The 27,443-nt window shown below is 38.5% G+C and overlaps 1 protein-coding gene across 17 annotated transcripts; it reads right to left on the minus strand.

The window, feature by feature from the left end:
- Positions 1-390: 390 nt before the first annotated feature.
- On the minus strand, positions 391-27,281 carry ppip5k1a (diphosphoinositol pentakisphosphate kinase 1a). 17 transcript variants are annotated; one of them, XM_043243741.1, is made up of 32 exons: positions 27,200-27,281; positions 23,386-23,537; positions 23,044-23,303; positions 22,203-22,398; positions 21,839-21,929; positions 21,634-21,719; positions 20,973-21,127; positions 19,880-19,981; positions 19,096-19,257; positions 18,800-18,921; positions 18,596-18,697; positions 18,367-18,453; positions 18,197-18,272; positions 17,690-17,799; positions 17,042-17,127; positions 16,827-16,952; positions 15,292-15,413; positions 15,017-15,199; positions 14,776-14,917; positions 14,450-14,673; positions 13,317-13,444; positions 13,101-13,215; positions 12,309-12,416; positions 12,030-12,143; positions 11,776-11,916; positions 11,535-11,628; positions 10,616-10,741; positions 8,181-8,243; positions 4,673-4,852; positions 2,803-2,940; positions 2,602-2,715; positions 391-1,150 (listed from the first exon to the last, which is right to left on the minus strand). In XM_043243741.1, exons 3-32 carry the CDS (start codon positions 23,200-23,202, stop codon positions 600-602), a joined length of 4,203 nt encoding a protein of 1,400 aa, XP_043099676.1. In that variant the 5' UTR covers positions 23,203-23,303; positions 23,386-23,537; positions 27,200-27,281; the 3' UTR covers positions 391-599. The 17 variants fall into 17 exon arrangements, 15 of the variants coding, with proteins under 15 accessions (XP_043099676.1, XP_043099678.1, XP_043099675.1 ...); XM_043243743.1 differs by lacking the exon at positions 8,181-8,243 and adding an exon at positions 5,357-5,416 and having other exon boundaries at positions 23,044-23,537; XM_043243740.1 differs by having other exon boundaries at positions 23,044-23,537.
- Between the last annotated feature and the right edge of the window lie 162 nt (positions 27,282-27,443).

Consider the following 27,443-nt stretch of genomic DNA (forward strand, 5'->3'; position numbering starts at 1 on the left):
GTGGAATGAGAACAGAAATCTCGTCGGGTTCATTAAAAACATCTTCGCTTGTCTTTCTAGGATGAATGACACTCGCCGGGTTTTTGAATGGCGTGAGGCTGAGCGATTGATTCTGATTAGAATTTCGGAGTAAACTATCCCTTTAATATGCATTTTGCTATATAAGTTCATTATTCGAGAGTTCAGCTTGACTGATTTCAAATATATCGTCCCTTTGAAAAATATCTTCCAGACCAGCTAATGAAGAAAAATGCAGTCATTCTGAGACGAGGAAGATAATATGTGCACGTAAAAATGCTTCAGTGCATCTGACAGCTTACGTTTTGATCACTGGCCGTTTGACTAGAGCGACGCCTTTCACATGAAGCATCTCCGAACGACACTACAGAATTAAACACACGGAGAGTTTATTAAGATTTCCAACATTAGCATTTGCGCTTCGTGTTCAACGGGTGGGCCTCCACCTCCTCAGCCTCCCTTAGGTGATGTTGGCAAACCCCGCTTTGACTCGTTATGAAGGTCCGAGGCACTAGAGCGAGAGCATGCTGAGACGGGGCGAAGGGCACGTGTTCGAGGGAGCTGCCTGGTCTGCGCCTCCTTCACGGCTCGGGCACGTGTGGAGCTCCCACTTCCAGAGGAGTGCCAGGGTGAGGAAGGGCTCCCGGGCTTCCCCTCCACACGTCGACCGTTTCCTGCGTGTCAAAGAACTCGTCCGGCTCCTCGGGGGTGAGCGGGGTCTGGGCGCTGGAGCCGGCCTCTGAGCTGCTCTCTCGGAGCTCCAGGAGCACAGGCAGGGAGCCGGACAGCCCACAGAAGGACTCCGTCGGCGGACTGTCGGGTAAGCGTGAGCCGGGCTCGGCGGGGTCCGGACTTGGCTCTTCATCACAGCCGGGGCTCTCTGTAAGACACTGGCCTGCAGAGTCTGTGCCGTCCACTGCTATCTCACTGGGCCTCTCCAGGATGGGGGACGGGATTGACGGGTGGGGGTCCTCGGAGAGGAGGCTGTTGTTGTGAGGGGCCGGGTGGATCTCCTCGCTGCTCTGAGGCGTGAGGGTGATCTTCTCGCTGAAGCTGAAGCGCGGGGAGGTGTCAGCCGTGGTGGGAGACGAGGGGCCGGCGCTTGACACTGTACTGGAGGGGCCGCTGCTGTCTGCAGGGAGAAACACACACAGACACATCTATTATTATTTGGCTCAATTTGCAAGGTGTCGTTTGTGTCTTGTGCGTTTAAAAAATGTCTTTAACAGTGTATAGCTTATGCCAAATTTTACTATGCGTTACGGTACACATTTTTCTAAATGCTCTGAATTTTTTTTCATCATGAGAATGCCTTTTTTCAGCCGTGTTTCACTCCGTTGTGCGGTAATAGCAAATATACACATTTAAAATATATGAATATTAAGAACTAGCATTTTTTTCTATTTGCATTTTTGTGGATTTTAGTGGACATATTGTATTTAAAATGAATTAAAGCCGTGACCCAAATGGGCACGTCAACCTTAACATTTCCATTTTGAAAGTGAGCAGGACATTGTGATCCTACCCAACCATACACTTTAGCAGTTTTTACAGTACTGTTAAAAAGAATAATACAATTTTTAATGCAGTTAAGTGTGAACTAAATGTAACATTTTAGAACACTTAAAATGCATGTTAACTGTAAATAAATGAAATGCATTATAGTACAGTTTAAGAACCAATTCTCACTATTAACTAGCTGCTTATTACCATGTCTATTATACTGGCTATTGGCTGTTCATTAGTACTTAAAAGCACATATTCTGCATGAGCATATTCCCTAATCATACCCAATACATAAACTTTACTACCTAGTTGTAGTTAATAGTTTGTTAATATTAAGAATCGGACCTTAAAAATAAAGTGTGCTTAAATAAACTTATATTAAATGCAATTAGTTGGCTCTAGAAGTACAACTTCTAGGATTCTATAATTCTGTTTTCTATAAAACATGCTGTACTGACAAGCAATTATGGTAAAGTAAAATATACAGTAATTTCTACTGAATCTTATGTCATGCATTCAAATATTTTTGTAATTACAAATTAGTAATGAAGCTTCAAGTTGATACTTTTAAAATATATTAATTTTAAATGTAATACCAAATAACACATTAGTTCAAATTATAATGAAGCACTTTACACGTGCCTTAGTATGTTAGTAATGTTCTTCAAAGCCTGGCAAAAGATTAATAAAACATAATGATTTAAAATACACATTAGTATAAAATACAATTTTTACACAGTCAGGAAACTGTACTTTCTGTGAGTAGATTTAAGCAGACTTTGTATTTCATTAATGCTGTATTATCTGCAAGAACAGTTTTTAAAATATATATATATATATATATATATATTTTTCACAATGGGCTATTTTTCACCACTTTATTGTGGCTAAAATGTTATCCTTGTTATTTTGTTTAGGGCATACTTATATCAGCATACAAATTCATGAATTTAGTTTGCAATTGTATTATTTGTTAGCGCGTAAATATCAGTTGTACATCTGATCCATCCAACGTGTTGGCACAATGACTGAGAGCGGAGAGCCGCGTTTTCTCCATGTGAAGTGGCTAGTACTCACACCAGGGTGGCCGATCAGAGCGCTGGCGCAGTGAAACAGAGGAGGACAGCACTCTGTGAGGGATGTAAGAGTCCCCTGTGGGCTGGTTCTGGGAGTCAAACATGGCTGAGAGAGCTACAGGAGGGGAGGCAAACACGCGTACAGTCAGGACGCTGGTGCAGTGCATGTCTGTATCCAAACGACTAGTTCTACGGCCATTACCTCTGGTTGTCCTGGTGTGGGAGTCTCCTGCATTCTCACACACGGTCGTCAGGAACTCGTTCACTTGCTTGAGCGAGAGTGAGTTGTGGAGGGTCTCCAGGGGGTAGATGGAGGGCACCATGGAGCAGCCTTCGAACCCTGCAGATGAGAGAAGTGATGAGAGAAGACAGTCCTCTATATACAGAGCAGCCTATCACCACCGAACCACTGAAAATACTCATTCCACCTACTGCCAAACCCTTGTTAGTGACAGAACCACGGTTACGGGCAGGAAACATTCAGAGACGCTGTATACGCACGCACACACGCACACACGCACACACGCACACACGCACACACACACCACATCATTCATTCCAGACTTATTGTGTATTACACAGGAAGTCTAAAATCTACATTTAAAAGTTATACAATTAGTATTAATGTCACACCACTTCAGGCAAAACCTAAATGTTCCTGTAATTAGTTGTTAGTTACTTTTTACTTCTTTTAGTTGAAAAACCACACTCTTAATGTAGATTAAAGCAACACACATAAATTAGGAGGGAGCTGGCTGAGAGAGTAATAATAAAAACAGGAATGAATGTGAGAAATGCACCTGTGGATCGTCATCTAATCAGTGCATGAATTTTAGAAAAGGTGACAATGCATCACTTATGACTATTGCTTATGTAATAAAAAGAAATCCATGTAATATCTATGTGCACGTATGATTATGCGTGAAGTAATAGAGGTTTAATAATCTATTGCTGAAAAAAGTGAAAACTGAAAAAACTCAAGAAATGTTTTATTTTTCATATCCCTGAAAGCCCGTGGCATGCAGTTCATATGCCACTGTCATGCAGGTCAGTACTTCTCTGGCACATCAGAAAGCCACACCACACACACCTCAACACACAGCAGTGACGGATCACTCTTATTGCCACTCCAGCCTCGTCTGTACAGAGCACTTTTTCTATTTATCAATTAATTAATTTATCAATTAAATCTAACTAGGACCTTTAACAAATTTTAATCGAATTAATGTCATTTACAATCTCATGTATGGTGGAATTAATTTCTTTCAAAAAGCCTGAAATATCACCTAAGTAAAAACCTTTTTTGTAAATTATTTTGTTTTCTTTGATTAAAAGATGAACTGAAAGTTCAAAAGGTTGGCAAGATTTTAATGTTTTTAAACGTCTTTTCCGCTCACCAATGCTACATTAGTTTAATCAGAAGTACTGTAAAACAGCAATATTGTGAATTACAATTTCACATAATATTCCTGTGATGGTGATGCTTAATATTTAACAGTGATGCATTTTTTCAGAATTGTTTGATGGACAGAAAGTTTTTATTTAATTTTTTTGTTAAATCAACCTTTTCAAATTGAAATAATTTTTTTTTAAATATGCTTTTTTTTTAAATAGAATTTTTTTTCAGAACAGTGAGAAAGACTTAATTTAATGCATCCTTGCTAAATATTTTTAACTTCTTAAAATAAATAAAAACGTATTGACCCCAAACATTTAAAAAGGTGTTAAAAAGAATACTAAATACTAATACTAAAAAGATAACATCTTAATTTTAGATGCAATCATTTAAAATGTTAACATTTTAATAAAACATTTCGGTTAAAGCCAAAACCCAAAATTAAATCATGATTATTTTGTATTTCCCTAATATTGCTGAAAAGACAACTTACATAAACTTCAAAAAAAGAGAAAAATAACAATCAGAGCTGTGTCAATGCAAGCTGCTTTTTCCAAAAACACAAGCATGCTTCAAACAGCAGAGGCGCTACAGAGCAAAGCTAAGGCGGCTGTGGTAGCGGCCATTACTGCAGTCACGGCACAGCAGGGCACGGAGCGACCTCCCCGGGGCTGACCGTAGAGGTACTCTAGTGGGTCCTGGCCAGAGATTAACCAGTTGCGGAAGAGGCGGAGATGGTAGGAGCACTGATGGAGGTGGTGGGCAAAAGCACTGTCCAAACAGAACGGGTGGCCAATATTGGGGTCGGTGGAAAAGCGCCTCAGCAGCTGGGCTACCTGGTGCTCTTCCAGGGGTTCTGAGGAAGAAGAGGCAGAGCGGGGAAGAGAAGAGTGGGGAGCAGGGGGTTTGAAAAGCAGGGAAAGGGGTTCTCGTGCGGACACAGTGGACAGTGATTACCGCTTCGTTACTTAGCATGCAACAGGTCTCACAGGGTTTAATAGACTCTTCTCCACATTTACACAAAGGCGAGTTAGCCTGAGCGACCAGCAGATAATCCCAAGCAGACACGCAGCATCTCTTAAGTCCGTTGTAGTCCACAGCCTTCATTCACAAACAATGTGCTGTGCGGAGGAACCAGTAATATCCGACTTCCATCAATTAAGGCACAAGACCACAAGGGATTCAAGGTAGTCACTAAACTATACACAGAAATGGTCTACATAACCACACATCTACAACTTCGAAACTATTTTTTTTTTTCCTTAAGCGTGCATATGGACACCGTGTAGTTAGGCCCAGTCGATTTACTCAATCGACCTGATTTATTTAAAGCTGCGGTGGGACAAAGCTCCATCGTTACCTGAGCCAGACCACCATACAGGTGGTTGAACAGCCTTGGCAGAAGAGTCATCCTGTGTGCCTAAAGTGAATAAAGTGCTCAGAGGAGTCGAACATCACACCCGCATTAGACTACACTATTGGGTACACTGCACAAAAACTTTGGGGTCAGTAAAAAATTCATTCTTTAAAATTAATACTTTTATTTCAATTTTTTTTTTGAGTACCAATTTTGATATTAATGGCTGCTAAAAAATTATAATAAAATAAAAAAGTATATAATATTATATATTGTAAATATTTAATCTAATAATATACATTAATATAAATAAATATTAAATTAATATAAATATAATATTAGTATAAATATAAATTAAAATATAAATATTACTGCTTCCACATTATTTTGATCAAATAAATACAACCTTGGTTAGAATAAAAGAGCCATACCGACCCCAAACTTTTCAAACGCAAATGTAAACGGCATTTTCACATATCTTTACCATAATCACCACTTTTGGTCATTTTGCTGATTGTTACAAACGTCGATTATTCCATTATTTAAATAATAAAAAAAGATTACTTATTATTTCAATAATCTGAAAATATTACCAAACGAATTATTTTCTTTGTACAGTTTTGTTGGAGAAAATCTATTTAACAGCTTGAGGTGATTAAAAATTTCAGACTCAACAGTCTAAAAAAAAAAAAGCGCATACTAGCTTACCAGTATTTGTCATTAAATCATAACCAATGCATCCAAGACATAAACACGCATTTGTTTTTATATCATGCCGTGTATTTTCCCATTTATATTAAGTCAGTAAATTATATACGCCCACTCCTTGCAGAAACCTTTTAGAGATTTTAATTAAGACATTACGCAGTCTCTTTATTAAGTTGTTTCATCGTGTGAACCATTGGGAGGTGCCCATAATATAAACGATTACAAGTTGAACTATCCTCGTGGGGTCATTTGATCCCCACCTGACCCGCGTGTGTGCACACTTTATCAGAAAACCACAAAAATGTTTCAAATAATTAGGCTGAACGAACCGAATTCGTTTAAAGAGTATATGCGCTCAGAGATACGAAGGTAAACGGTATTTCTTAATAACTACAGAAACGCAATTAGGTTGGACGAAAGGCTCCTGCGTGAAAGGTTTTGAGAGCTGGATGGCTTGTAACGTGTGGTGGGTAGAGTGCGTGGGATCTGGCAGGGAGCTGGGATTGTGTAGGTGGATCAGGGACCATCTTTAAGCTCTGCCTGAGATGTACTGAACACATACAGAACTGTGTCCAAACACACCTACATAACACACTGCAGCAATTCACATCACTTCACAAGTGGTTCTTTTGCATTGTTCTTGACCTTTGTTATCGCCTCCATTCACGTTTGCTTATGCTAGACAACATCTCCGGACATCCCCCCGATCACAACACACGCAAGACCGAGAGAGCAAACACTGATTATCTTAACCCGAGTAACATCAGCATGCACATGTGTCTATCAACGAAGTGCAGAGAACCACAAAAGACGGGCTAGGTCATCCGCGTCTGCAAGTGTGGTGGGTTGTTTTATTCACACGGACTTAAGATGTCGCTTTCAGTTTGAAAGAAGTCTTTGTCTTTTGTGGCATTTTAGATTTTAAGCTGCTTCCCATGAAGAATCAAGAGGGAACGGTAAAATGCTTCTTGGCTGAGTAGCTCAACGTTTACAACATTTAATAAAATTGCAATTCACGACATTCACTTTAAATAACACTGGAGAGAAGATTAATGGAGTGTAATAGTGAGGGGTGAACCATTTCCCTGCGAGCGATCACTTTCTGCTACACTTCAGCAGTAGCAGGGCAATGACAGCCGCTGACAGGGGAAAGGTTCAGTCATTCATTATCCTGAGGGTTTTTAATTGTACATTGCAAAAAAAGAAATCATGATCTTAATCAGCAGTATTTGTAATTGTTCAGCAGGAATATCAAAACATCCTTATATTATAAGTTAAACCTTATTACAATATTTCGTTTGCAAAGAATGTAACTTGAATAAACAATTTTTTCCACAGTGCACTGTCAAATTGTTTAATTAAATATCACGGTAACTAAGACTGCATTTATTTGATCCAAAATACAAAAATATTATTGTAATTTAAAATAAATGCCATTTATTCCTGTGATGAAAAAGCCATTACCTTATGCTTCAATCTCACATGATCCTTCAAAAATCTGGAAATTGGTTCTCAAGTAACATTTCTTATTATTAACATTAAGATAATGCTACTTAATATTTTTGTGGAAACTAATACAGTTTTAGGATTAGAAAGTTCAACAGAACAGCAAAAATAATATTTAACATTATGGATATCTTTACAATCGTTCATCAAGGATGCATTTAAGCATTCATTTCAAGAAAAAAAATGTACTGACTCTTGATCTTCATTTTGCTTCCCAATTGTAAAAAAAAAGACAAAAATGACAGCGTAACACACCCACCTTCCCACAGACTTGTGCGCATACAGTCACAGGAAACAAACACATGCTTAAACTCATTCACACAAACAGTCATCCGTATCCGATTAACACTGAGTCAACTGGGTGAGAGTGAGAGTTGTCCACAGCAGGCTACAGATAGCGATAGTGGAGTATATGGGAAGGGTTTGAGACTTTGTTGAATGGTTAAAAGTTGATGAAACCGGAGAGGTCGAAGGAAACATGGCAGAAATCACGTGAAAACAGAAGAAAATGAAACCAACCAAAATGTTCCTAAATGAAAAGAGCTTTCCATTGACATGCAAAACAAAGGAAGGTGGAGGAAGTGGAAATATACTTGAAGAGAAGCAGACGTACCATTAGTCGGATGCTTTGCAAACGACACAGAAAATCGCTTTACTGCCGGAATAGACAACAACTCTGAGGAAATAAAAAAGGTCACTAGAGTTACCATATTTTACAGTACACCTGTACAGGATGGGGATGGTGTTACAGAGCTGAAGGTGTGAGACTGTCAAGGAGAGTTAGGGTGAGGGATGTAGGGCTGGGTTTCTACTGTGACTACAGACAGAAAGCAGAAGAGCAGCGTCTCAATGCGATTTAGACTTTTAGCTAAAGAGTGAGAATGTTGCTTAAATGTTAATCTCACAGATGGGTTCACTGAGGCTATTCCTAGCTCAGGTAGAGAAAATAAACTCTTAAAAAGGAAAAACAAAAGGCAATAGGACAGATCTTCATCATAACTGCTTAAATGTCCTCACAGAGTCGCCGCAGTAAATTAGCGGATCTATTTATAACACCTTGGCTACTGTAATATTTTTGGCTTGTCACTTTATGGGCACTTCTCTACTATAAATACAGATGCCATCTTATCAGACGTCATCTCTCAGAACAAACAAAATGGTGGACTGAAGCATGAAAAGCTGGAGCCGGTCCGATCGACCCCTCGCTTCGGCGATGCAAGCAGCTCTGAGAGCCTGTAGTGTAACAGCACATGCCTTCACGGGACACAACCACACACAACAGAGAGGACAAAAGGGGATTGTGCTCGATGACCGGCCGGTCCTACAGACCAGCCAGAGGTTTTTAACGGAGGCTAATAAGGTTAAATGAACAGGCTCGTGTTTACGATAGCGACAAATGAGAGAGTAAAGTTATAACTGCAAAAACGGCAGTGAACAAAACAAGACACAAGAAATGGGAACTGAAACAGGGAGAACTCCAAACAATGTCACACTGACACCTTGTGGACAAAAAAAATGTACAAACTGAACATTCTGGAAGGAATCGGGACTGGAGAGACAATTTGGCAATGCATTTTCAAATTAGCTAATGGCCACTAATCAAATTTAGTAATAATTATAATACCCAAATAATGGGTCACACTTTATAAAAAGGTTCAGTTCATTAACATTATGTATCTTCTAACAATCACCAGTCCTATGTATGAGTTTAGGTTAATGTCTTTGTTAATTCAGGATTTTATTTAGAATATGGTACATTAGCTAATGCTAAGATCTTGAAATGTCACATGTATCAATTCCTAAATATACTATTAAGATTAATAAATGCTGTAAATGTTAGCTACTGCATTTAATAGTGTTAACATATAGAACCTTATTGTAAAGTGTTACCAAATAAATTAATGCAATATACACTAATGTTCAAAAGTTTGGGGTCAATAAGATAAAAAAAAAAATAGAATTAAAAAAAAAATCATACAGTGAAAATGCACTGAATTGATCAAACAACACTTGCAATATAACAGTGGATCATGTATCTCATATACATATACAAATACATAACTTTTTATATTCTTTAAATCCTGAAAGAAATGTAGCAAGGTTTCCACTTTCCAAAATTAAGCAGCACAACTGTTTTCAACACTGATGGTAGGTAGGAGTATATCTTTAGCACGAATTAGCATACTAGTTATTTCTAAAGGATCATGTGACACTAAACACTGCTGCAAATTCTGCTTTGCCATGAAAATTAATACATTAACATGTGAAATACGTTCTAGACAACAAACAATTTGAACGTTCATATGTTTTACTGTTTTTTTTGTGCATTAGAGACTTCTTTCAAAAACAGCAACAACAAAAAAAAATCTTACAGACCTCAAACTTTTGAAATGTGTTGTGTCTGAGACTGAATTGTAAAATGCTATCATAGCAAACCCCCCCTTTATGTAGTTAAAGGCAAGAGTTTATATATTCAGTTTGCTGTTCACAAAATCTACATTTTTACCATGTTTTTGCTTCAGACGTTTTTGGATTCCTGCAGCGGTACATAAACATATGCCTTTACAGTTAAATGATGTGAAATATAAAACACGGTTCACAAAATATGACAAATGACTAAACAAAGACAATTTCTGAAAGACAATGAATGGCACTTTAATACAGAGGTTCCTAACCACGTTCCCGAAGGCCCCTAACACCGCACGTTTTACATCTCTCCTTAGTCTTAACTAATGAGCCGATTATCTGAATCAGGTGTGTTTGATTAAGGAGGCATAGAAAACATGCAGTGCTGGAGGGGCCTCCAGGAACGCGGTTGGGAACCGCTGCTGTAGTAGACTCCATGAGTTTCTGGACACTACACATTCAAGACCATGAAAATGAACCAGATGTGAAATATGAATATGACAGCGAGACGTGTGATACACCATCAGGACCTGATGCAATCCTAAACTGCATTATCCACATTTACAGGAAGTGCCCTTCGACTACAGTTTCTAGCTTCTAAACTTTTTCATTATGAGAAAAGGAGCTGGACTGAGCACATACCGTCTTTATAGGTCAAACTGCCCGAGGAGAATTTTTTGCTGTGTGTGCGTGCGTAGTCCTGAAGGTTGGGGGCGCTAGAGGAGCCCCCCAGGACGGTGGTGCTGAAGAGACCAGCGCACTGAGAGCCTGCAGAGGGGGTTAGATCATGGAATTAGTGCGCACACCAACCACATGCACTTATTAATCAAAACACAGGAGTGAGAGGATTATAAAGTCATAATATATGACTCATGCCAAAACCACTACGGTTTGGCGGACATCAATGACAGAGGCTAGTAGAGCAAAACCTAATTAACAAAAGACAAAAGCAATGTTTTTGCCAGGGAGATGTTGATGAAAGTAACATACTTTTTTTCTATTAGAAGCAAGTATGACCAAAAAACCTACAGTGAAGTTACAGATGAGTATGCTAAGTATACAAGTATTGATAGTAACTACACGATTACACAAAGTTATCATTTCAAATCTACAGATAGTTAGGTATGAAATACATCTGACTGCATGCAGGATTATTTGCCTATTTACACCCTTGTCAAGTGTTTTTTTTCCATGCAAAACTTTCAAGTTTTAAACGGCAGTAAATTCATGACGCTTTCTGTCACAGGTAACAGCGTGGCATAACCGTCACCAGAGATGACAGCGCTAGTTTTAAATAGAGCAGAAAAACAGAACGATCCTTCCAAGATGTCTAAAAATGAAGAGCATCCCACTCCCACACAACAAACTCCATCTCTGTCTGGATCCAAAATGTGCATCCAACAATAACGGCGATGAAAGTGGTCAGCTAATGGATTTTGCATCCAAAAAAAATGATATGCAATATAGTGTTGCTTTGGATTCAGAGGGTGATTTACAGTCGCAGGGAAAAGATAAACAGCAGTTGTTGAGGCTGAGAGAGGGACAGACACACGATACCAACCTAATCCGCTCTGCTTCATCTCTGGAGACTGACGTGAGCAGGAGGGGAAAAGGCGATAGCTGCCCCCTTTAGAGGACGAGCTTTCCGACAGTACCTGTGCACACACGCAAATGAAGCACTTTTAAATCATAGCACATAAAACCCAGCCTGAATCTGTCAGTTTGACACCACAGAGATTAAGAGAAGTATTTTTAAAGCACACTGTACAATGGTTGGCACAGTAGATGGCGGAGTGTGATACCTCCATGGAGCCAGTCTTGCGATTCCGGATCAGAGGGGATTTCCTCTGGGTGCTGATGGCCTCTGAGAGGGGCAAAGCGCGGTCAGGCTCATCCCGTACGAGATTTTCCAAACTACCAGGGTCTGTTTGCTTTTGATCGTTCTATGGGAACACACACAGACACAGACACGGAAATATCAGCAAATAAATAGCTGAATAAATGTCAAATCCAATACACGATGAGAAGAACACAGAACAAGGGAAAGTTTGTATACTTCAGCAGAAGCTGGTCGGAAGCCAAAGCCCATCGGAGCGCTCTCCTCCTCAGACACTTTGACCCCAGGGCTGAAATGCAGTTCCACATGGAAGCGCTCTTCAGAGGACGGGTCCTGAGTTAACACAATAACACAGTTGTCACATTTCTTTGAAGTACTTTGTTGAGACTGCACAGTCCCCACTCAACCATAAAACATCGAGCAGCTCAGTTAATACAGTTCACTTATGTTTATTCAGTGCCTCAAAGGAGCAGAACTAACGGTGAGAGCAGGATGTACCTTATTGTTGTCTTCATAGAGCATAATGACAATCTGGGTCATGTAGTTGAGTTCAGTCACTGCACTCAGATAATCCATGGCTCTCTTCCACTGCTGGTCCTTTTCCTCCTGAAACACCACATGCACGCTTTAACACTCCACTGAAACCACAGTCAAAGGCAACTGCTTAAACAAAGGTTTGTGCTTACTGCTCTAGTCTGTGTACTTCTTTACGCTCGTGAAAAAAGTGAACATTAATATACAGTACATAAATAATAATGATAACATGGAAAGAATCTACTTATGTGTAAACTGAATGGTAAATGTAAGTCAACGAAAACAGATTACAGTTAAAATTCGTATTAAATGATAAGTGTAACTTTATTGGCCCACTTAAGTACATCAACATGTCATTTCATAACGTACTTTATTGTCTTATGACAGGGGCGTCCAATCCACTCGCCAATATCCTTCAGTGTTTAGCTCAAACTCCAACTGAACACACCTGAACCACCTAATCAAGGTCTAACTAGGCATACTAGAAACTTCTAAGTAGGTACTATATGTTGAGGCAAACTGGAGCTAAAATCTGCAGTGCAGTGGCCCTTTAGGACCGAGTCTGGATACCCCTGTCTTACAGTTAAGGTGCACTGCTGACCGTACTAACAAGCATTTATATTAAGCTATAGTTTGATGTAATTCCTGTTGAAACTTTTATCAGATGTATTTATATATAGTTGTAATTACAAACCTGTAATGATGAAGTTGGCATTTATTACATTAAAAATATATCAAATGTGCTATGATGCTTACATCCAATAGGCCACCATAACGGAAAATGCTAAGCAGGGAGTGGACGTGACTCTCGCTTGTGAAATACAGCCGAGTTCGGACATGCCTGCCTGGTGACAGCACTCCACGTGAATACCTGGGACACAAAGAGATGGACAAGCGTGAGCTCTCGTGTTCAATAGGAGAGAGCAAATAAAAGAAAGAAAGAGATGAGAGTGACGAAACCGAGCATCTCACAGTGGATGCAGCTTGTTAACAGACTCGTCCTCGTGTGTCCTCTGAAGGTCAAGCTGAATCTTCTTCACTAAAGGCAGACAGTAAGCATACGCAATATCCAGCTTCTCCACCTTATTAATGCCGTACTCCTAAAAAGTAGTTTGAAGGACAGTCGTAATGCAGTTATAGTACTAAAATAACTAAAACTTTATTAAATGTATACTAATTATTAAAATAATAAAACTTTAACTAAAATTAAAAACACAACAGAAAACATTAAAATAAAATCTACTTCAAAATATTGGCAAGATCTATACCAGTGTATCAATGATACTACAGTAACACAGACTAATAGTCGATAAGAGTTAAATATAGCGCATGCATAATCATCAGACACGTTGTACTTCTGATCATATTTTTTCCCGCTTTTGATTAAGTATGGGTCATTTTTTGTTTTTGTAATTTTTTCTTTGCCCAAAGCTTCTGAGAACCTGACGCCTAGCACTTCTGAAGACTCCAGGTAAGTAGAAGTTCTGGAAAAAGGTGGTGCTGGAGAATAAATTGTTCCTGATGATTTTAAACCTATTTTTTTGCATTAATTATTCATTCTTTCGCAGTTAGCATTTGTCTTTACCACCTGTTTATTCTAACCCTGCTGAAACGACGAGCATTTTTCTGTCCAATATGTTCATGCCTTAACCTTGCAGTTTCTGTATTGCATTAGTTAATATTTCTAAAGAACACTTTATAATTTTTGACTCTTTTTTTTTGTCTCACTTTATGTGTAAAAAAAACCCTGCCTATTATTTCTGCACACTTGAATATAAGGAGTTTTTCACTTCAATCCTTTATGGACAATTATATATCCCTTAAATACTTAAGTATTTAAATGCTTAAATACAAAATTAATAGTAGTTATAAAGATTGATGTGATAACGTGAAGATTCAATGGGTAAAATTTACTCAAACAAAATATGATCAGAATATCATAGTGATATTCTGAATGCACTGTATTCTTAGAAGGGTTTCATTAAATAAAATTTTTAGTTGTGGTGTATGTGGAACAAATATTGAAAAATTTCTAAATGAATGCTTTTTTCCCAAACAATAGCTACAGCTAGAAATATCAGTATTTTAAAAAGTGAATACCACACCTGTGGTATGACAATGTTGGCTAGTGCTCGGGAGAGCTTGAAGAGTTCCAAAGTGTCCTCCAGGCCCAGAGAGCCGTTGTGCTGCACATCATACTTAACACAGTCATAAATGTCAGGAATTTTGCTGATGTCGTAGCGGCCGCTCTTCATGCGGAAGTCCCTTTCCAACTTAGACCAGCGCTGCAGCATCATCTCCAGTGTCTCGCTGTGGTACAGCTGTAAATCTGAGAGAGGCGACAGCAACTCATTTACTCAGATTTCTCTTTTTGGCCTTTTAGAGTGTTTTTCTCTCTCTCTTTTTTTTGATGCAAGCACAGAGTGATCACCTGCTGATTTGGGGTCTTCAAGTCTTGTGCGGATCTGTGAGGTGAGGCTCTGGACAAGGGTGTAGACTTGATCACACGTACTAACTGGATTCTCCACAGCCTTCATAGAGTTCAACAGGGAGCTACTGCACGTTGGAGCCAGCTGGAGAAACAAAGGAGATAAAGTGGACACAGATGTGTTTTCATATAAAGACAGCAGAGAGCTGAAATACACCTGTAGTTCAAAAGCCACCCGATTTACCCTGTCAAAGTCTTCTTCTGTGAAGATTTCATCTTTCTGCATGATCTCATGAAGTCTAGCCTTAACCCTCTGCTGACAGCCACTGAGGGATTCGATATCATTATCCAGCAGGCCGTTCATATTTGCACTCTTTACCATCTGGACCAGGATTGGTGTCAGTTCCCCTTCCAGTGCCAAGAGACCCTGACAACCAGACAACCAACACCAACTTAACATCCCCTGATAATATAATATCTTTAAACCTTAGACGACCTGTATTTGTTGTGGCTAAAGACCTTTGCGAAGGCAGCAGCAGTCATTTGCACCCTGCCCTCATCAGAGGCATAGATCTTGAGGTCGTGCCGGTATGTGCTGTGTAGCCTGAGCAGGCCGCAGCCTGGAAAGCCAGCATAATCCCCTACAAGTGGACAAGAACACAAGATTCACAGATGAATACTTGATGAGACTAAATAACCAAATAAATCTGAGCCAATCAGCCCTGTTCTTGGAAACCCGCTGTATTGTGGGTTTAGCTTCAAACCTAATCAAAGTCTTAGTTGACAGTAAGAGGCATGGGTGCTGGAGCTGGAAAAAACTCTGCAAAAAGGTGTCTGTAGAACCAATACAGGGTGGGTCAGTAAGTCCAAGTTAACGTGTCCGAAAGGTTAAGTCCAAAAAATTAAAATGCAATCAGAACATAACTTCAAATGGGTATATTTTGCTTTTAAATATCATTCATCCCTGTATTCAATTAGAATTTAAATTTTGCAACTTCAGTCACAAAAAAAAATTGCGGGAAAAGTTAATGGTCAATTGTGGGAAAAACCAATGCTCATCATTGAAAAGCAGCTAAAATGTACGTCTGATAATCAAATGCATCAGAAGACAATTCAGACATATGAACAATAAAGCTTTGAGACAATTATGGGGCAAATTTGAGAAACACTTCATACTACCTTAAGCTGAAAATGATTCAAACTATATTGTTTCTCTGTGCCTTTATTGTTATAGTTATATTATATAGTGTATAGTTATGTTATATTATATTATATTATATAGTTATGTTATATAGTGGTGTGGACTCTGCTATCCTTTGATATTGAAACAATTTTTGAAACTACATGGTCCTTGGTGTGAACGGGGTTATACATTTGATAAATCTCAAGGATATGCAGAAAAAAAACATTACAATAAGTACTTTATGTATCTTATACTATACTATTATGATTAGTAATTCTGTGAGGATGACGCATGTTTTAAACAAAAAATGAAAGTAAACAAAAAGCCACCATTAATATTGTCCACCACCATTAATATTGTAAAGACTGTCCTTTTTTATTGACTTTTTTACGGAAATCTACAAGTTGGAAAGTGCAAGTTAGAACAACTTGCAAGAGTACAAATATACACATAAAGATTTAGAAGTGGACTATTGAGTAAATGAGTTTTCCTGTTTGTTTGTTTGTAGAAAAATTGTAAATTGTAAAAATATCTGGAACCATAAGTACTTGTTGTGTTCATATTTCAAAGTTCACCAATTATTCTTTTATTAAAAATTATATAATGCTTGTACATAATTGAAAAACTTTATTAAAATGTCAATATTGTCTCATCATTAATCATCGTTAGTCAATCACTTTCAAGTGTAATGTTTGCAGGAGCTGTTGTATTAGAATGGTGTATGGAGGAGCTTAGATTTGAGCCTCATTTGTGAACTCTAGATGTTCTTCACCAGAGTTTCTCAATCCACTAATTTGTTAAATAAGCTCAACTAGTGACAAGTGTGTGTCTCTACAAGCTTAAAAGACTAGGTAGATAGGAGACGGTCTACCTTGACCTCCAGGATACATGCAGCGAAAAGCCCTGCCGAGTTCTTCAGCCTGAACTCTGCCAGCTGGAGTCAGTTCTCCTCCCCACTTCAGCACCAGCAGTATAGAGGGGCCCTCCTTACGAGTATCTACACACAGCACACACAGCAGCAGCACCATCACGCTTTACATGATTAAAGCCAAAGTGGACACGTTTCTTGATCAGCACTGCTCATACCTTCCTCCTCACTGGATGTTTTGGGTTGTCCATGAGGAAGATATGTTAGCTGCACTTTCCTATTGATTCCAGAGAAATGACCATACCTGAAAAAAAGAAGACAGAGACCAAAGTTTAAAAAGGCTGTATCCTTCAGCCTTAAAAGAAGTATACCCTCCACCTCCCAGTTTTTTTCTGACATCTATATTAACGTATACCCACAAGGACACGCCAGATCAGCTGCTCTGAAATCCATCCGGCGAATCTACGCTATTCCTAAATGAGTGATACTCGACGAGGGTTGTGAAAGAGGACACTGCGATTTCATTGTGTCACAGGGCGAATCTTACAACTGACAATCTAAAAATACTGCATGTTGGAAATATCACTGAACATAGTGTTCATATATAACATCCATCAGCTGAATCTCCTTTAAGACAGATGTCTCCTTTCACACGCTAGAAACATTGTATTTTTGTTGTGTTAAGATTTGTTACTGCGATTAATGAATTGCTTAATATAAAAAGTCAGCCGGTAAAATGTAAATGAGACATGATGTATCTATTTCTTTAGAAAATATGTCATGCCACAAGACTGAAAGGAGGCCACCACAGGAGACTGCAAGTGTGCCAGTTAGCATGGCCCAGTTAGTGTCTTACATTAACGTACATTTCTAGAACAGTCTTTAGTTGCTCAAGCTTGGACTTCTTCTCCTCTATTTCACAGTCAGTATGCTGTCCTATGTCTGCCAAAAGTGTCCTGGTAATGTCCAGAACTTCCTGTGGAAACAACACAGCACAGATATGAAGCAGTAGAGCGGTTTTTAACAATAAATTCAACATTTAAATGACTTGGTCACTATGGGGCCTCTGCAAACTTTCAAAGAGGCCTCAAAATGACTTAAAGTGATGCAAAGAAGACAAAACCAGTATTAAATGAAACTAAAACATTAAAACATTGAGGTATTATTTAAATTTATTTTAAATATAACCTAATGTAAAAAGTGGGATTTGTAGACATAAATAATGACTGTGTAAGGTTTTTTTTTATTGCTGAAACTCAAGTTGCCTATAGATTACCAAAGGTGGATTTTTTCAATAAACCTGAGAGAGTATGATTTAAATAACTGCTAAAAACAAAACATAAAAAAATAATTAGAACACACGAAAATATTACCTGCAGTTGTTTAGGTTTCTTTAGCTTCAGCTTGCCCGTTTTATATCCACCGTATTTTTCAAAAAGCTCAAAGAACCTGGAAGGAAAGAAAAAGCAATATGTTTTACACGTTGGATCCATTAGTCAAGCTTTAAGTGAGTAAGTCTATTCGGGGGGTGACAAGAACACACATGGGATTCCGCACTTCCATCTTCATCTTCTGCTTTGGTGTACGATCTCCATGACGGATCACAGCTATCACACAGAGAAGCTCCATCCTAAAGGCGGAATCACCACATAAAATCATACTAGGGTCACTTGGAATTTATTTTTAAAGAAAAATGAATCTTACTACCATTAATGAATAGTGTACACTACTTTAATGAGTAAAATATGTGAGAGTAGCATGTGAGTAAGTACATGGTCCCTGATGTAGTGGGTACAATAGGAATGTCCTCAGCCTCAGTAGGTATAGACCAGGGGATCTGGAACTGAGGAGCCAGCTCCCTCATCACTATATTTCTAGAAGAAAGAACAAGCCACACTCATCAGGTGTCGTGCATTTTCTTAACTATATGTTAATTTGTTTAAATGACAAAAATTTTGATTATCATGAAGATTTACCCCAGGATCTTAGCACAGTCATCATAGTACTTCATGGAATTCTTCACAAAACTAAATCCATTGACATCACACACATAAGAGTGGCCATTGGCTCGGAGAAGGTCGAATCCGCACACCGTTTGCTAGAGTGAAATACGTTTTTAAGAATAAAATCAATGTGTTAAAATCAATAGGTTTAACTGAGCTGAAAGAAAAAAAATGCCTTAAACTCCGAAGCCCAGAAAACGGAATCTATCAGAAACATTTTCATTCTCTACTGTGTTTCAAGAAACCAAGAAACGAACAGCCCATCTGACCTTGAATGCCAGACAGACTTTACGGGCCACAAGCTTCTCCATGGCAGTCAGCATGACTGGGTAGCGGATTTCTTTGCCTTCACTGTCTCGCTCAACTTTCCCGTCGAGAGCAGGGGATTTACGAGCCTCCGCGTGAGCATAATCCGGCCCTACTGTATATACCTGTAACAAAACAAACATAAACAAAAGGACGAAGTAGCATTTTCAATTTATGTTCAAAGAAGAGCTGTAAACAAAGAAGGACAAAGACATTTTGCGAGCTTTCAGGGAAACAGCATAAACCGTATTAGTGAGATCTAATTCTAAGACAGCAAGGGCCAGATTTACTGCCTTTTTTTTTAAATAGTACTGTCTAATAATTTGCTGATTCTTTATACACAAATAATATATTTTGCACCTGTGTCGTATGTAGATCACCCACATCTAGTGAGCATCAGCTTTTCTTATTTGCAAGTACATTAATTTGCGCTGTGCATGGTATATTGCATTGGTCGATGTGTTAATGAGATTTTGTGTCTGTGTTCATTAATTTAGGCACTGTCAGTAAATCACCTGCTGAAATTTCTTCCCAGAAATTCCCTTCCATCAGCACTGTTTTGGAATTGCACTCTCGTGCTAATTTGCCCTGGTTAAGTAAATCTGGCTCTAAACTGTCTGAGAAATGTTGCTGCAAAAATAGCAAATTTACAACTGAACAAAATAAAACAAAACTTTGCTTTATGTAGACCAACAGAAACAAGGTAATGCAATCCCTGGGTAGAGAAGACGCTAAGTTATTTAGTACCTTCACATCTGTGCCATCAGTTGGCATGAACTCTTCATAGATATAGGAGCCAGTTTTCCTCACACTGCTCTCTGGAGAGTAAACACTACTTCTGCTCCCAATCTGAAACACAGACACATCCGCACTCAAATTATTTACTTGACATTGTGCATTATGTGCAGAATTCACAGCTTCATTAAACTATAGTTCAACTCACTGTAGACAGTGCAAGGAAGTCACTATGAAACTATTACAATTAAATAAAACCATAAGCATTACAATTAAGGTAATAGCATAGCACATGCATACACAGTATATTAATACATATAATCAATATCATAGCTTAGCCTAAATTGACACAACGACACACAACCAAATTTAAAGCTGCAAAGTGTAATTGCTGTAACACTAGTTTTATGAAATTATGGAATATTTTGCAAAGGTTTTATGAACAGGTCGACGGAACATTGCTTCACCCCAAGCTCATGGCATTAGTTTGCGCCAGTGTGTCAGGATGGCAAGATATTTTTTGAAGCCTAAATACAATCACCAACAGTAAAGCTAGAGGTAGGATAGCAAACAAACTATACCATGGTCACATGACTTCTTTTTCAAAATCTATAAAGTTGGAAAAAGTTTGAGTTATAGCAGCAATAGCATAATAGATAGGAATATCACAAACAAAGTAAGAATGTAAATACAATAAGCAGATAACTTTTAATTACCTTTTTTCAGGTATTTAACCTAAAACCCATTCAAAGGACCTACGACTTTGGATAGATGGAACAGGAAGTTCAAAAATGCTAACTTGTTTCTAACTTTCCTGCAGCACTCTATAACTCTGGTTAGTAAATCATACATTTTAAGGAATGAATGAACTGCTAAAACAAGACTTCAAGTTAGTAGTGTTCCAAACACTGACTAAATACACTGATCAACTCTGCAATTATGTCTATTTTTAACAGCTGACAGGGAATGGCAAAACAAAATGTCAGTATGCTCTTCTTCGTGTCTGTTTCGACCATTCCCAACAACAAATGATGTGCCTTTGTGCCTGAGAGGGATGCAATTCAAGCTCTACAGCGTAAATAACAGGAAGTCACTGCTAAAAGACCTTTCTAAAGAGACGCTGGCTGCCTCCTCCAGCTGAAGTTGGGTAGTAGATGTACACATTATGGTCCTCAGCAGAAACTGGCTTCTCTACAAAGGGTTTTAGAAAGACTTCACCGTTAACTTCAACTTGGTCTTCTCCCTCAACCAGGTTACACTCTATGAAAAAACACAAGAAAGAAAGGCCAATCAAAACAGCATTACAGTGAAGCCTCAATGAAACATTATCTGAGCAGATACATAGATAACAGAGTCATCATCTGAGATGTGACCATTACGTGGATTTATAACTGAGTAAATATAGCACTTTGATTGTCATTTGTTTAGAGTAGGACAAATTTATTCAGGTCCTCAGGGAACTGTCATAGCTGCCAAGAACATAATGGCTCATTGGATTCCAGACGGTCACATCACAGTCCTCAGAGCAATACTTGTATCTTTGGCCTGTAAAACACTTGAAATTGCTCTACGTGAGGGGCTATATTTACTCAGAGACTAAAATAAATCGGAGCAGAGACAAAGCAGGACACTTTGCTAAGATTAAGATTTCGACTTCACTATTGCATGACAAGGGAATAAGCTATTAAACGACCAAAGACAGCTTTATAAAAACATGAAGAAAAATCTAAAATAATGTATGTATATTGGAAAAATGTTTGACTGACCATCAGGTTTGTCAGGGTCGCGGTTTAGCACAGCATAGCGTGGCAGATCTATCCCCTCCTCCTGAAGAATTCGATATACTTCCCTCCTGAAACATTAAATTACAGAAAAGCTTTACTTGTGTATCATACAGTATGCCGAAATATATGTAAATATGAGAGGCAAAATGGAAAACTAAGAAGAATATATTGAAGAATATGCCAATACCTATCCTGTATGTAATACTGCATATTAAGATCATTGATGAGCAGCGGGTTGCGGAGTTTTGCGTAACTCACTGCTTTATCCAAGGGGAAACCTAATTCAAGAGAAAATATTAATATCGGTATTTGCACACCAAAGGACACATTCATTGTTTGGAATATTTCACAGGCAAAAATCCAGTCATTTCAATAGGAATCCATGCGATCGGGAACTTCACATAAAAGCAAATAGCAGATTACAAATTAGTGCCGAAATGTTGCTTGTAACTTCATTACTTGTAAATTTTATTGACTTATTTTACGGTTAAGACTTCAACTGAGAAACCCGATCTACAACCAGCTCAAAAGGACACAAGCACATGACAAACCCTTAGAGTGAAATGAGATCAGGCAGTCACAGAGTGGCCACTTCTCCACCGGCTCATTGAGTATGACATCCTCTGGAAAGATGACCACTGTGATGTACTCAAACTTGCAAAGACGCTCCAAAATCTGAGTCATGGGTTTGGACTTGGATTTCTTCATCATACAGCAAATCCCCACCACGATCTGACGCTCTGGAGGCTTAAGAGAAGAAGAAAGAATATAAATATTACAAAAAGACATATTGGTATCTACCTATACATGTCAAACAAGTGGCCAGATGGTGAAAGAACACTTTGGAGGTTTTAAAAAATTTCTGGAGAATCCCAGGAACGACCCGAGACGTACCGCATAACAAAAACAGCCCTGAATTATATCAAAATCTAAAATATGAAAAATGTTAAGCCAATGCAGTGTTTATTTTTTCAGGCTGATTGACATTCCAATTATATATTTTTTAACTCTCTATAACTGCATGGCCATGAAGCACTGCGAAGCACAGCACTTTGCTACTGGACTTTTTCAAATGACTAATGGTGCAACTTTCTTTCATTCAGCAAGGATGCATTAAATTGAAAAGGCCTTTATAATGTTACAAAACATTCTGTTTAATTAATGTTGTTCTATTCAACTTTCTATTTATTGAACAATGGTTTCTACAAAAATATTAAACGGCACGGCTGTTTTCAACACTGATACTAATAAGAAATCTGTCTTGAGCACCAAAATCACCATATCAGAATGATTTCTGAAAGATCATGTGACTGGAACTTTTTAACATGCTTCTGTTCTCCAAATACTAAATCTTCACCTTTTGGACAAAAGACATTTAATCAAACTGCACACCGTTCGTACCGAGTCATCCTCCAGGTCGTCTTCGTACAGCTCCATGTCTGTCCTCATGCTGGCGTAGTCGTCCAGGCCTTCGCTCTCATCCTCCGCGCAGCCCACGAAGAATCTGGGAGCGCCGCACTGGCTCTCGCCGGGGCTGCTGGGCTCTGACATTACAGTCCACAGCGGCAGCGACCCTCTGCTTCCTGCCGCGCCATCTCACACTAACACACAGAGCTGGAGGGGCGCACGGCCAGACCAGCTCCGTACCCAGCCTGCAGGAGCAGCGGTGGGTCACTGGTGAAGCGTGTGAATGTGAGTTAGAGAGGTAGAGGAAAGGCTGAATGAGGTAAATACTTATTGGGGAGGATGCAAGGCGATGGACTGACAACACAAGCTCATTCTTCCAAGGATTGATGTTTTTCAGTTTATATGAGAGGATCTCTTTCCAGGTGTCTTAACAAGATCCTTAAAGAGTCAACTGAATGATGAAAAAAGCATCTTCTTTCCTACAAAAACAAACAAACACGCATAATCAATAATTGATCCAATTGGTTTCTTGTCCAGTTAAATTGTGATCTCTGTGACAGAAGTGACATTAGTTTAAAAGGGATTGGTTGATGTTCACTGATTATAGGCCTTGCACACTTACTAAATGAAAACAAAAGTAATATTCTAACATCTGTACTCATCCTGAGGTCATTTCAAACCCTTAAGACTTCAAAACACGAATGTGACTGAACCACAAAACCAGTCATAGCATGTAGATCGATCATATTCAGCAAAGATATTTCGTAGCTAAATTTCGTACTGTAAACATATATCAAAACTTAATTTAATTGTATGCATTACTAAGAACATAATTTGGACAACTTTAAAGGGCATTTTCTCAATATTTAGATTTTTTTTTGCACCCTCAGATTCCAGATTTCGTTGTATATAAGCCAAATATTGTTTTAACAAATCATTATTATCTTAACAAATCAAAAGAATAACATATCAATGGAAACCTGATTTAATTCAGCTTTTATGTTTTTTAGATGATGTATATAAATTGCAATTTCAAAACGTATGACTGGTTTGTAGTCCAGGGTCACCAAGGGTCTGACACTTCAGAAAGTTCATAAAGACATCATACTGTTAAGAATAGTCTGATCACATTATACAATAAACTGCTTTCCTAAGATGAACATAATTTGGCTTTTATTTAGATACAAACATTGATCAACGCACATACATAAAGCACATCAAATATGGTGAACGAAAACTCAAATTATGGTTAAATGATATATATATATTGGGGGGCTAGATCACAATTCTTTAATTATTTTTATGATACAGAACACTACAGCGACCACACAAAAACGTACCTAACTCCCTAATTCATTTTCCTAAAAGATAAATTACAAAAAAAGAAAAAGTAAATTACACACAACAGAATGAAGTACAGTAGGTTCCCCTTTAACAGTGGCATTCAATTAAGAAACATTTAATGTCAAACGTAACAGTGAAACACTAATATTTCCTGAATTAAATATAAAGCACCAAACATTAAGGACACACAGCAGCGATTATATTAAGTTGCTGTCACCGGATCTCAGGAAAGGATGTGATGTGGTCAGGTGTGGTGTCGTACTTGGTATTTGTGCATCCAAGTGAACGCACGGCAGTGAGTGGTGAATAAACACACACTGGAGCAGCTGAAGGTTCGGTGCCTTGCTCAAAGGTTTCACCTCCTTTGTGGTATTGAGGGTGGAGAGAGACCCGAGACTCAAAACCACAACCATCAGGTTAGAAGTCCAACTCTTTAACCATCAGGCCATGACTGCCTAAAAGGCACTTAGCATAGCTATTGTAAATGTATGGTTTAATGGGGCTTATTGCTTATTGCTCAGTCCTAGCTCAAATGTGCTTGACATGCAGTAGTCAAGGTGGTTTGTATTTGTACTCATGTAGCATGCAAGTATGGTCGAGCCTCCACGAGAACCAAAGCGGTATTGGCCTTAGATTAAACAGCTCAATTCATATGGATTACTTTTATGCCTTCATGAATTTTAATTTGTGTTTCTAGGATTACTACGCATGTTCGCGTCCCCCGAAAAAGGGCAGATGTATTGATACTTGAAACTACGATCAGCAATGCAGCAATTTATCATATCATTAAAAAAGACACCGGATGAAAAGCACGACAAATTTTAGGACTTTTATAAAGAAACAGCCGAGCGAACAAAACTACATAAATCTAGCCACTCCCATAATATCTGTCATCAAACAAATTAACGCACGACTCGCACGATTAACTGTATAGCACGGATGTAAGACTCATCACTAATAAATCAGTAAAACTGGCGGCGTCTATGGCATTATAGACTGCACAACATTGTTATATTATTTTAAAATAACTTTTCAATTATTATTACATTAAATTATTGTCCCTGGACCAGTATTATTAAAATAATATTGTAAAAAAAAAAAGCATCAGTTCTGCTGAAAAATACGCAATTTAATCCTGTTTACATGAAATAAACCTGGTCCCGAGCAGGTTCAAGCTCATGGACCCGAGTCTAGGATGAGCTTCGAAGCACCAAATAATCCAAGAGCAAGTGAAATTGTCAACAATCAAATCCAGCTAACTGAGCTAGTGACATACAAAAGAAGAGGTCACAGGTGCCGTCATGTGGGTTATCATGGCTGAGCTAATATCTGCCTATTTCCTAATAATTATTCATATTTATTATAATCTGTTCATTTAGTTTTTCACTGCTTTGTAACACCCAAAGTTTGACGGTTTGGTTTCTCATTAAACTATTATCACTGGCAGAATAAAAAAAATATGGGATAACCAGCTTCTTTTTTTTTTTTTTTTTTTTAAACTTAACACAACAGCACTTCTGCTTGTGTCATATTGCTTAATTATCATACTGGCACTCATGTTACAGCTCCTGCCTTCACGTCAGCAAATTCTATCCAGACTAACCACAGAGTTCTGTTCTCAGACATTGAAAATACATTTGCAACCACACAGCGAAAATCACCCCTTCACATCAGCTAAATGACAAACGCACATACCGAATTCTATAAAACGGCCTTTACTCGGGTTAGATTCTGTTTAGTCTCTAAACAAGAAGAATCACCTCCCCGGATCTCATTTTACTAAACCCCTTTCAAGTCATAAATGTTTTACTAAATCAACAGGTAACACAATGAAGGCGGTAGCAAGCCTGAACAATTCTGAACAGCCGAATAGTCCTGTGAAATAATTAGATTTAAGCCTGACTCACATCAACAAGACTGAGAAAAGGATTTTTAATCTAGACCGCAATACTGTAACCATAAGAGTTAACGTTTTCATAGATATTTGCCAGATTAATGAAATGAAGCAATTCCTTGAGAGCAAATAAACTGAAACAATTCGCTTTGACCACAGTTTGAATCCATTCTTGGCACAGATGTTATTTTGGGTAAAGCTGGTTCCATGCTTAACTCGATTATCCTTCTGCTGCACAAAGTATTAGAAGTTCAGAAGTATTAGACGCTTAAAATCCCCTATTTACACCTGTTCAATTGCTCGAGGAACTCTAGCACAAGTTGGCCATAAACCACGCGTTAGCTGTATTCTCAAATAAAACGTGATGTATATGGTTCACGCAATTATTGATAACTAAAGCCGACAGGTTTGTCGATCAGTTAATGAGGAAAGTCAAGATTTATGACATTCTGCATCACACATAAAGCGTGTTCGCCCGATGTCTAAAAACATAGTTTTACATATGAATAATCTTCTTGGGTAACGTTAACAGGTTTCAAATCTCTAACGTATGCCGATAACCACTACACTGACTTTCGCGTTATAACACGCACAAACAAACAGAACAATACAATCGTGCCTTATGAAACCCTAAACTGTGCAAAGGTGAACACATACAATTCATTTAATTTCTTGCCGCTTTCCATTTATACATTTTTAAGAGAAGTCGTGAGTACGTTGTGTAGGCTCGCTAGCTAGCAATACGGCTATTCGTTAGCTCAACGTAAACAAGACACTTTTCTTCAGCTATTATGAAAACTAAATGACAACGGAAGCCAATTCAACTTAGTTTGGGCGACATTAAAGCTCTTTGGTTTCGTGCAAAAACAGGGACATATAGGGTATTTTCCAGTGATGACTTACTACGCGATGTGCGAAGCGGTGTTGACTCTTTCACAGCTGTCCTCGGATTTGACAGGTTGTGGATGAAACCGAACTTTACATCAGACGCAAAGATAAACAAAGCTTTCAGCCAATGAGAGTGCGGGATTTGCAGACGGACAGCAGCGACTAACGTATGAGGCGACAAAAGGGCGGGACTTGAGTGGCGGCAGTAAAAGTACTTTCAGCAGAAAGTGCTGTCTCTTGATAAAACGCTTTAACGTTT

The sequence above is a fragment of the Puntigrus tetrazona genome, chromosome 7, assembly GCF_018831695.1.
Source record: "Puntigrus tetrazona isolate hp1 chromosome 7, ASM1883169v1, whole genome shotgun sequence".
NCBI lineage: Eukaryota > Metazoa > Chordata > Actinopteri > Cypriniformes > Cyprinidae > Puntigrus > Puntigrus tetrazona.

Excerpts from the sequence above, each read along its gene's own strand:
- ppip5k1a (XM_043243741.1), bottom strand. The coding sequence starts at position 23,202 with ATGTCAGAGCCCAGCAGCCCCGGCGAGAGCCAGTGCGGCGCTCCCAGA. Across the intron at positions 19,982-20,972 it reads GCCAGCGTCTCTTTAGAAAG|ATTGGGAGCAGAAGTAGTGT; the intron begins GTCTTTTAGCAG and ends TCTGTGTTTCAG. Across the intron at positions 15,414-16,826 it reads CATGTATCCTGGAGGTCAAG|GGGATTATGCTGGCTTTCCA; the intron begins GTAGACCGTCTC and ends GTCCACTTGTAG.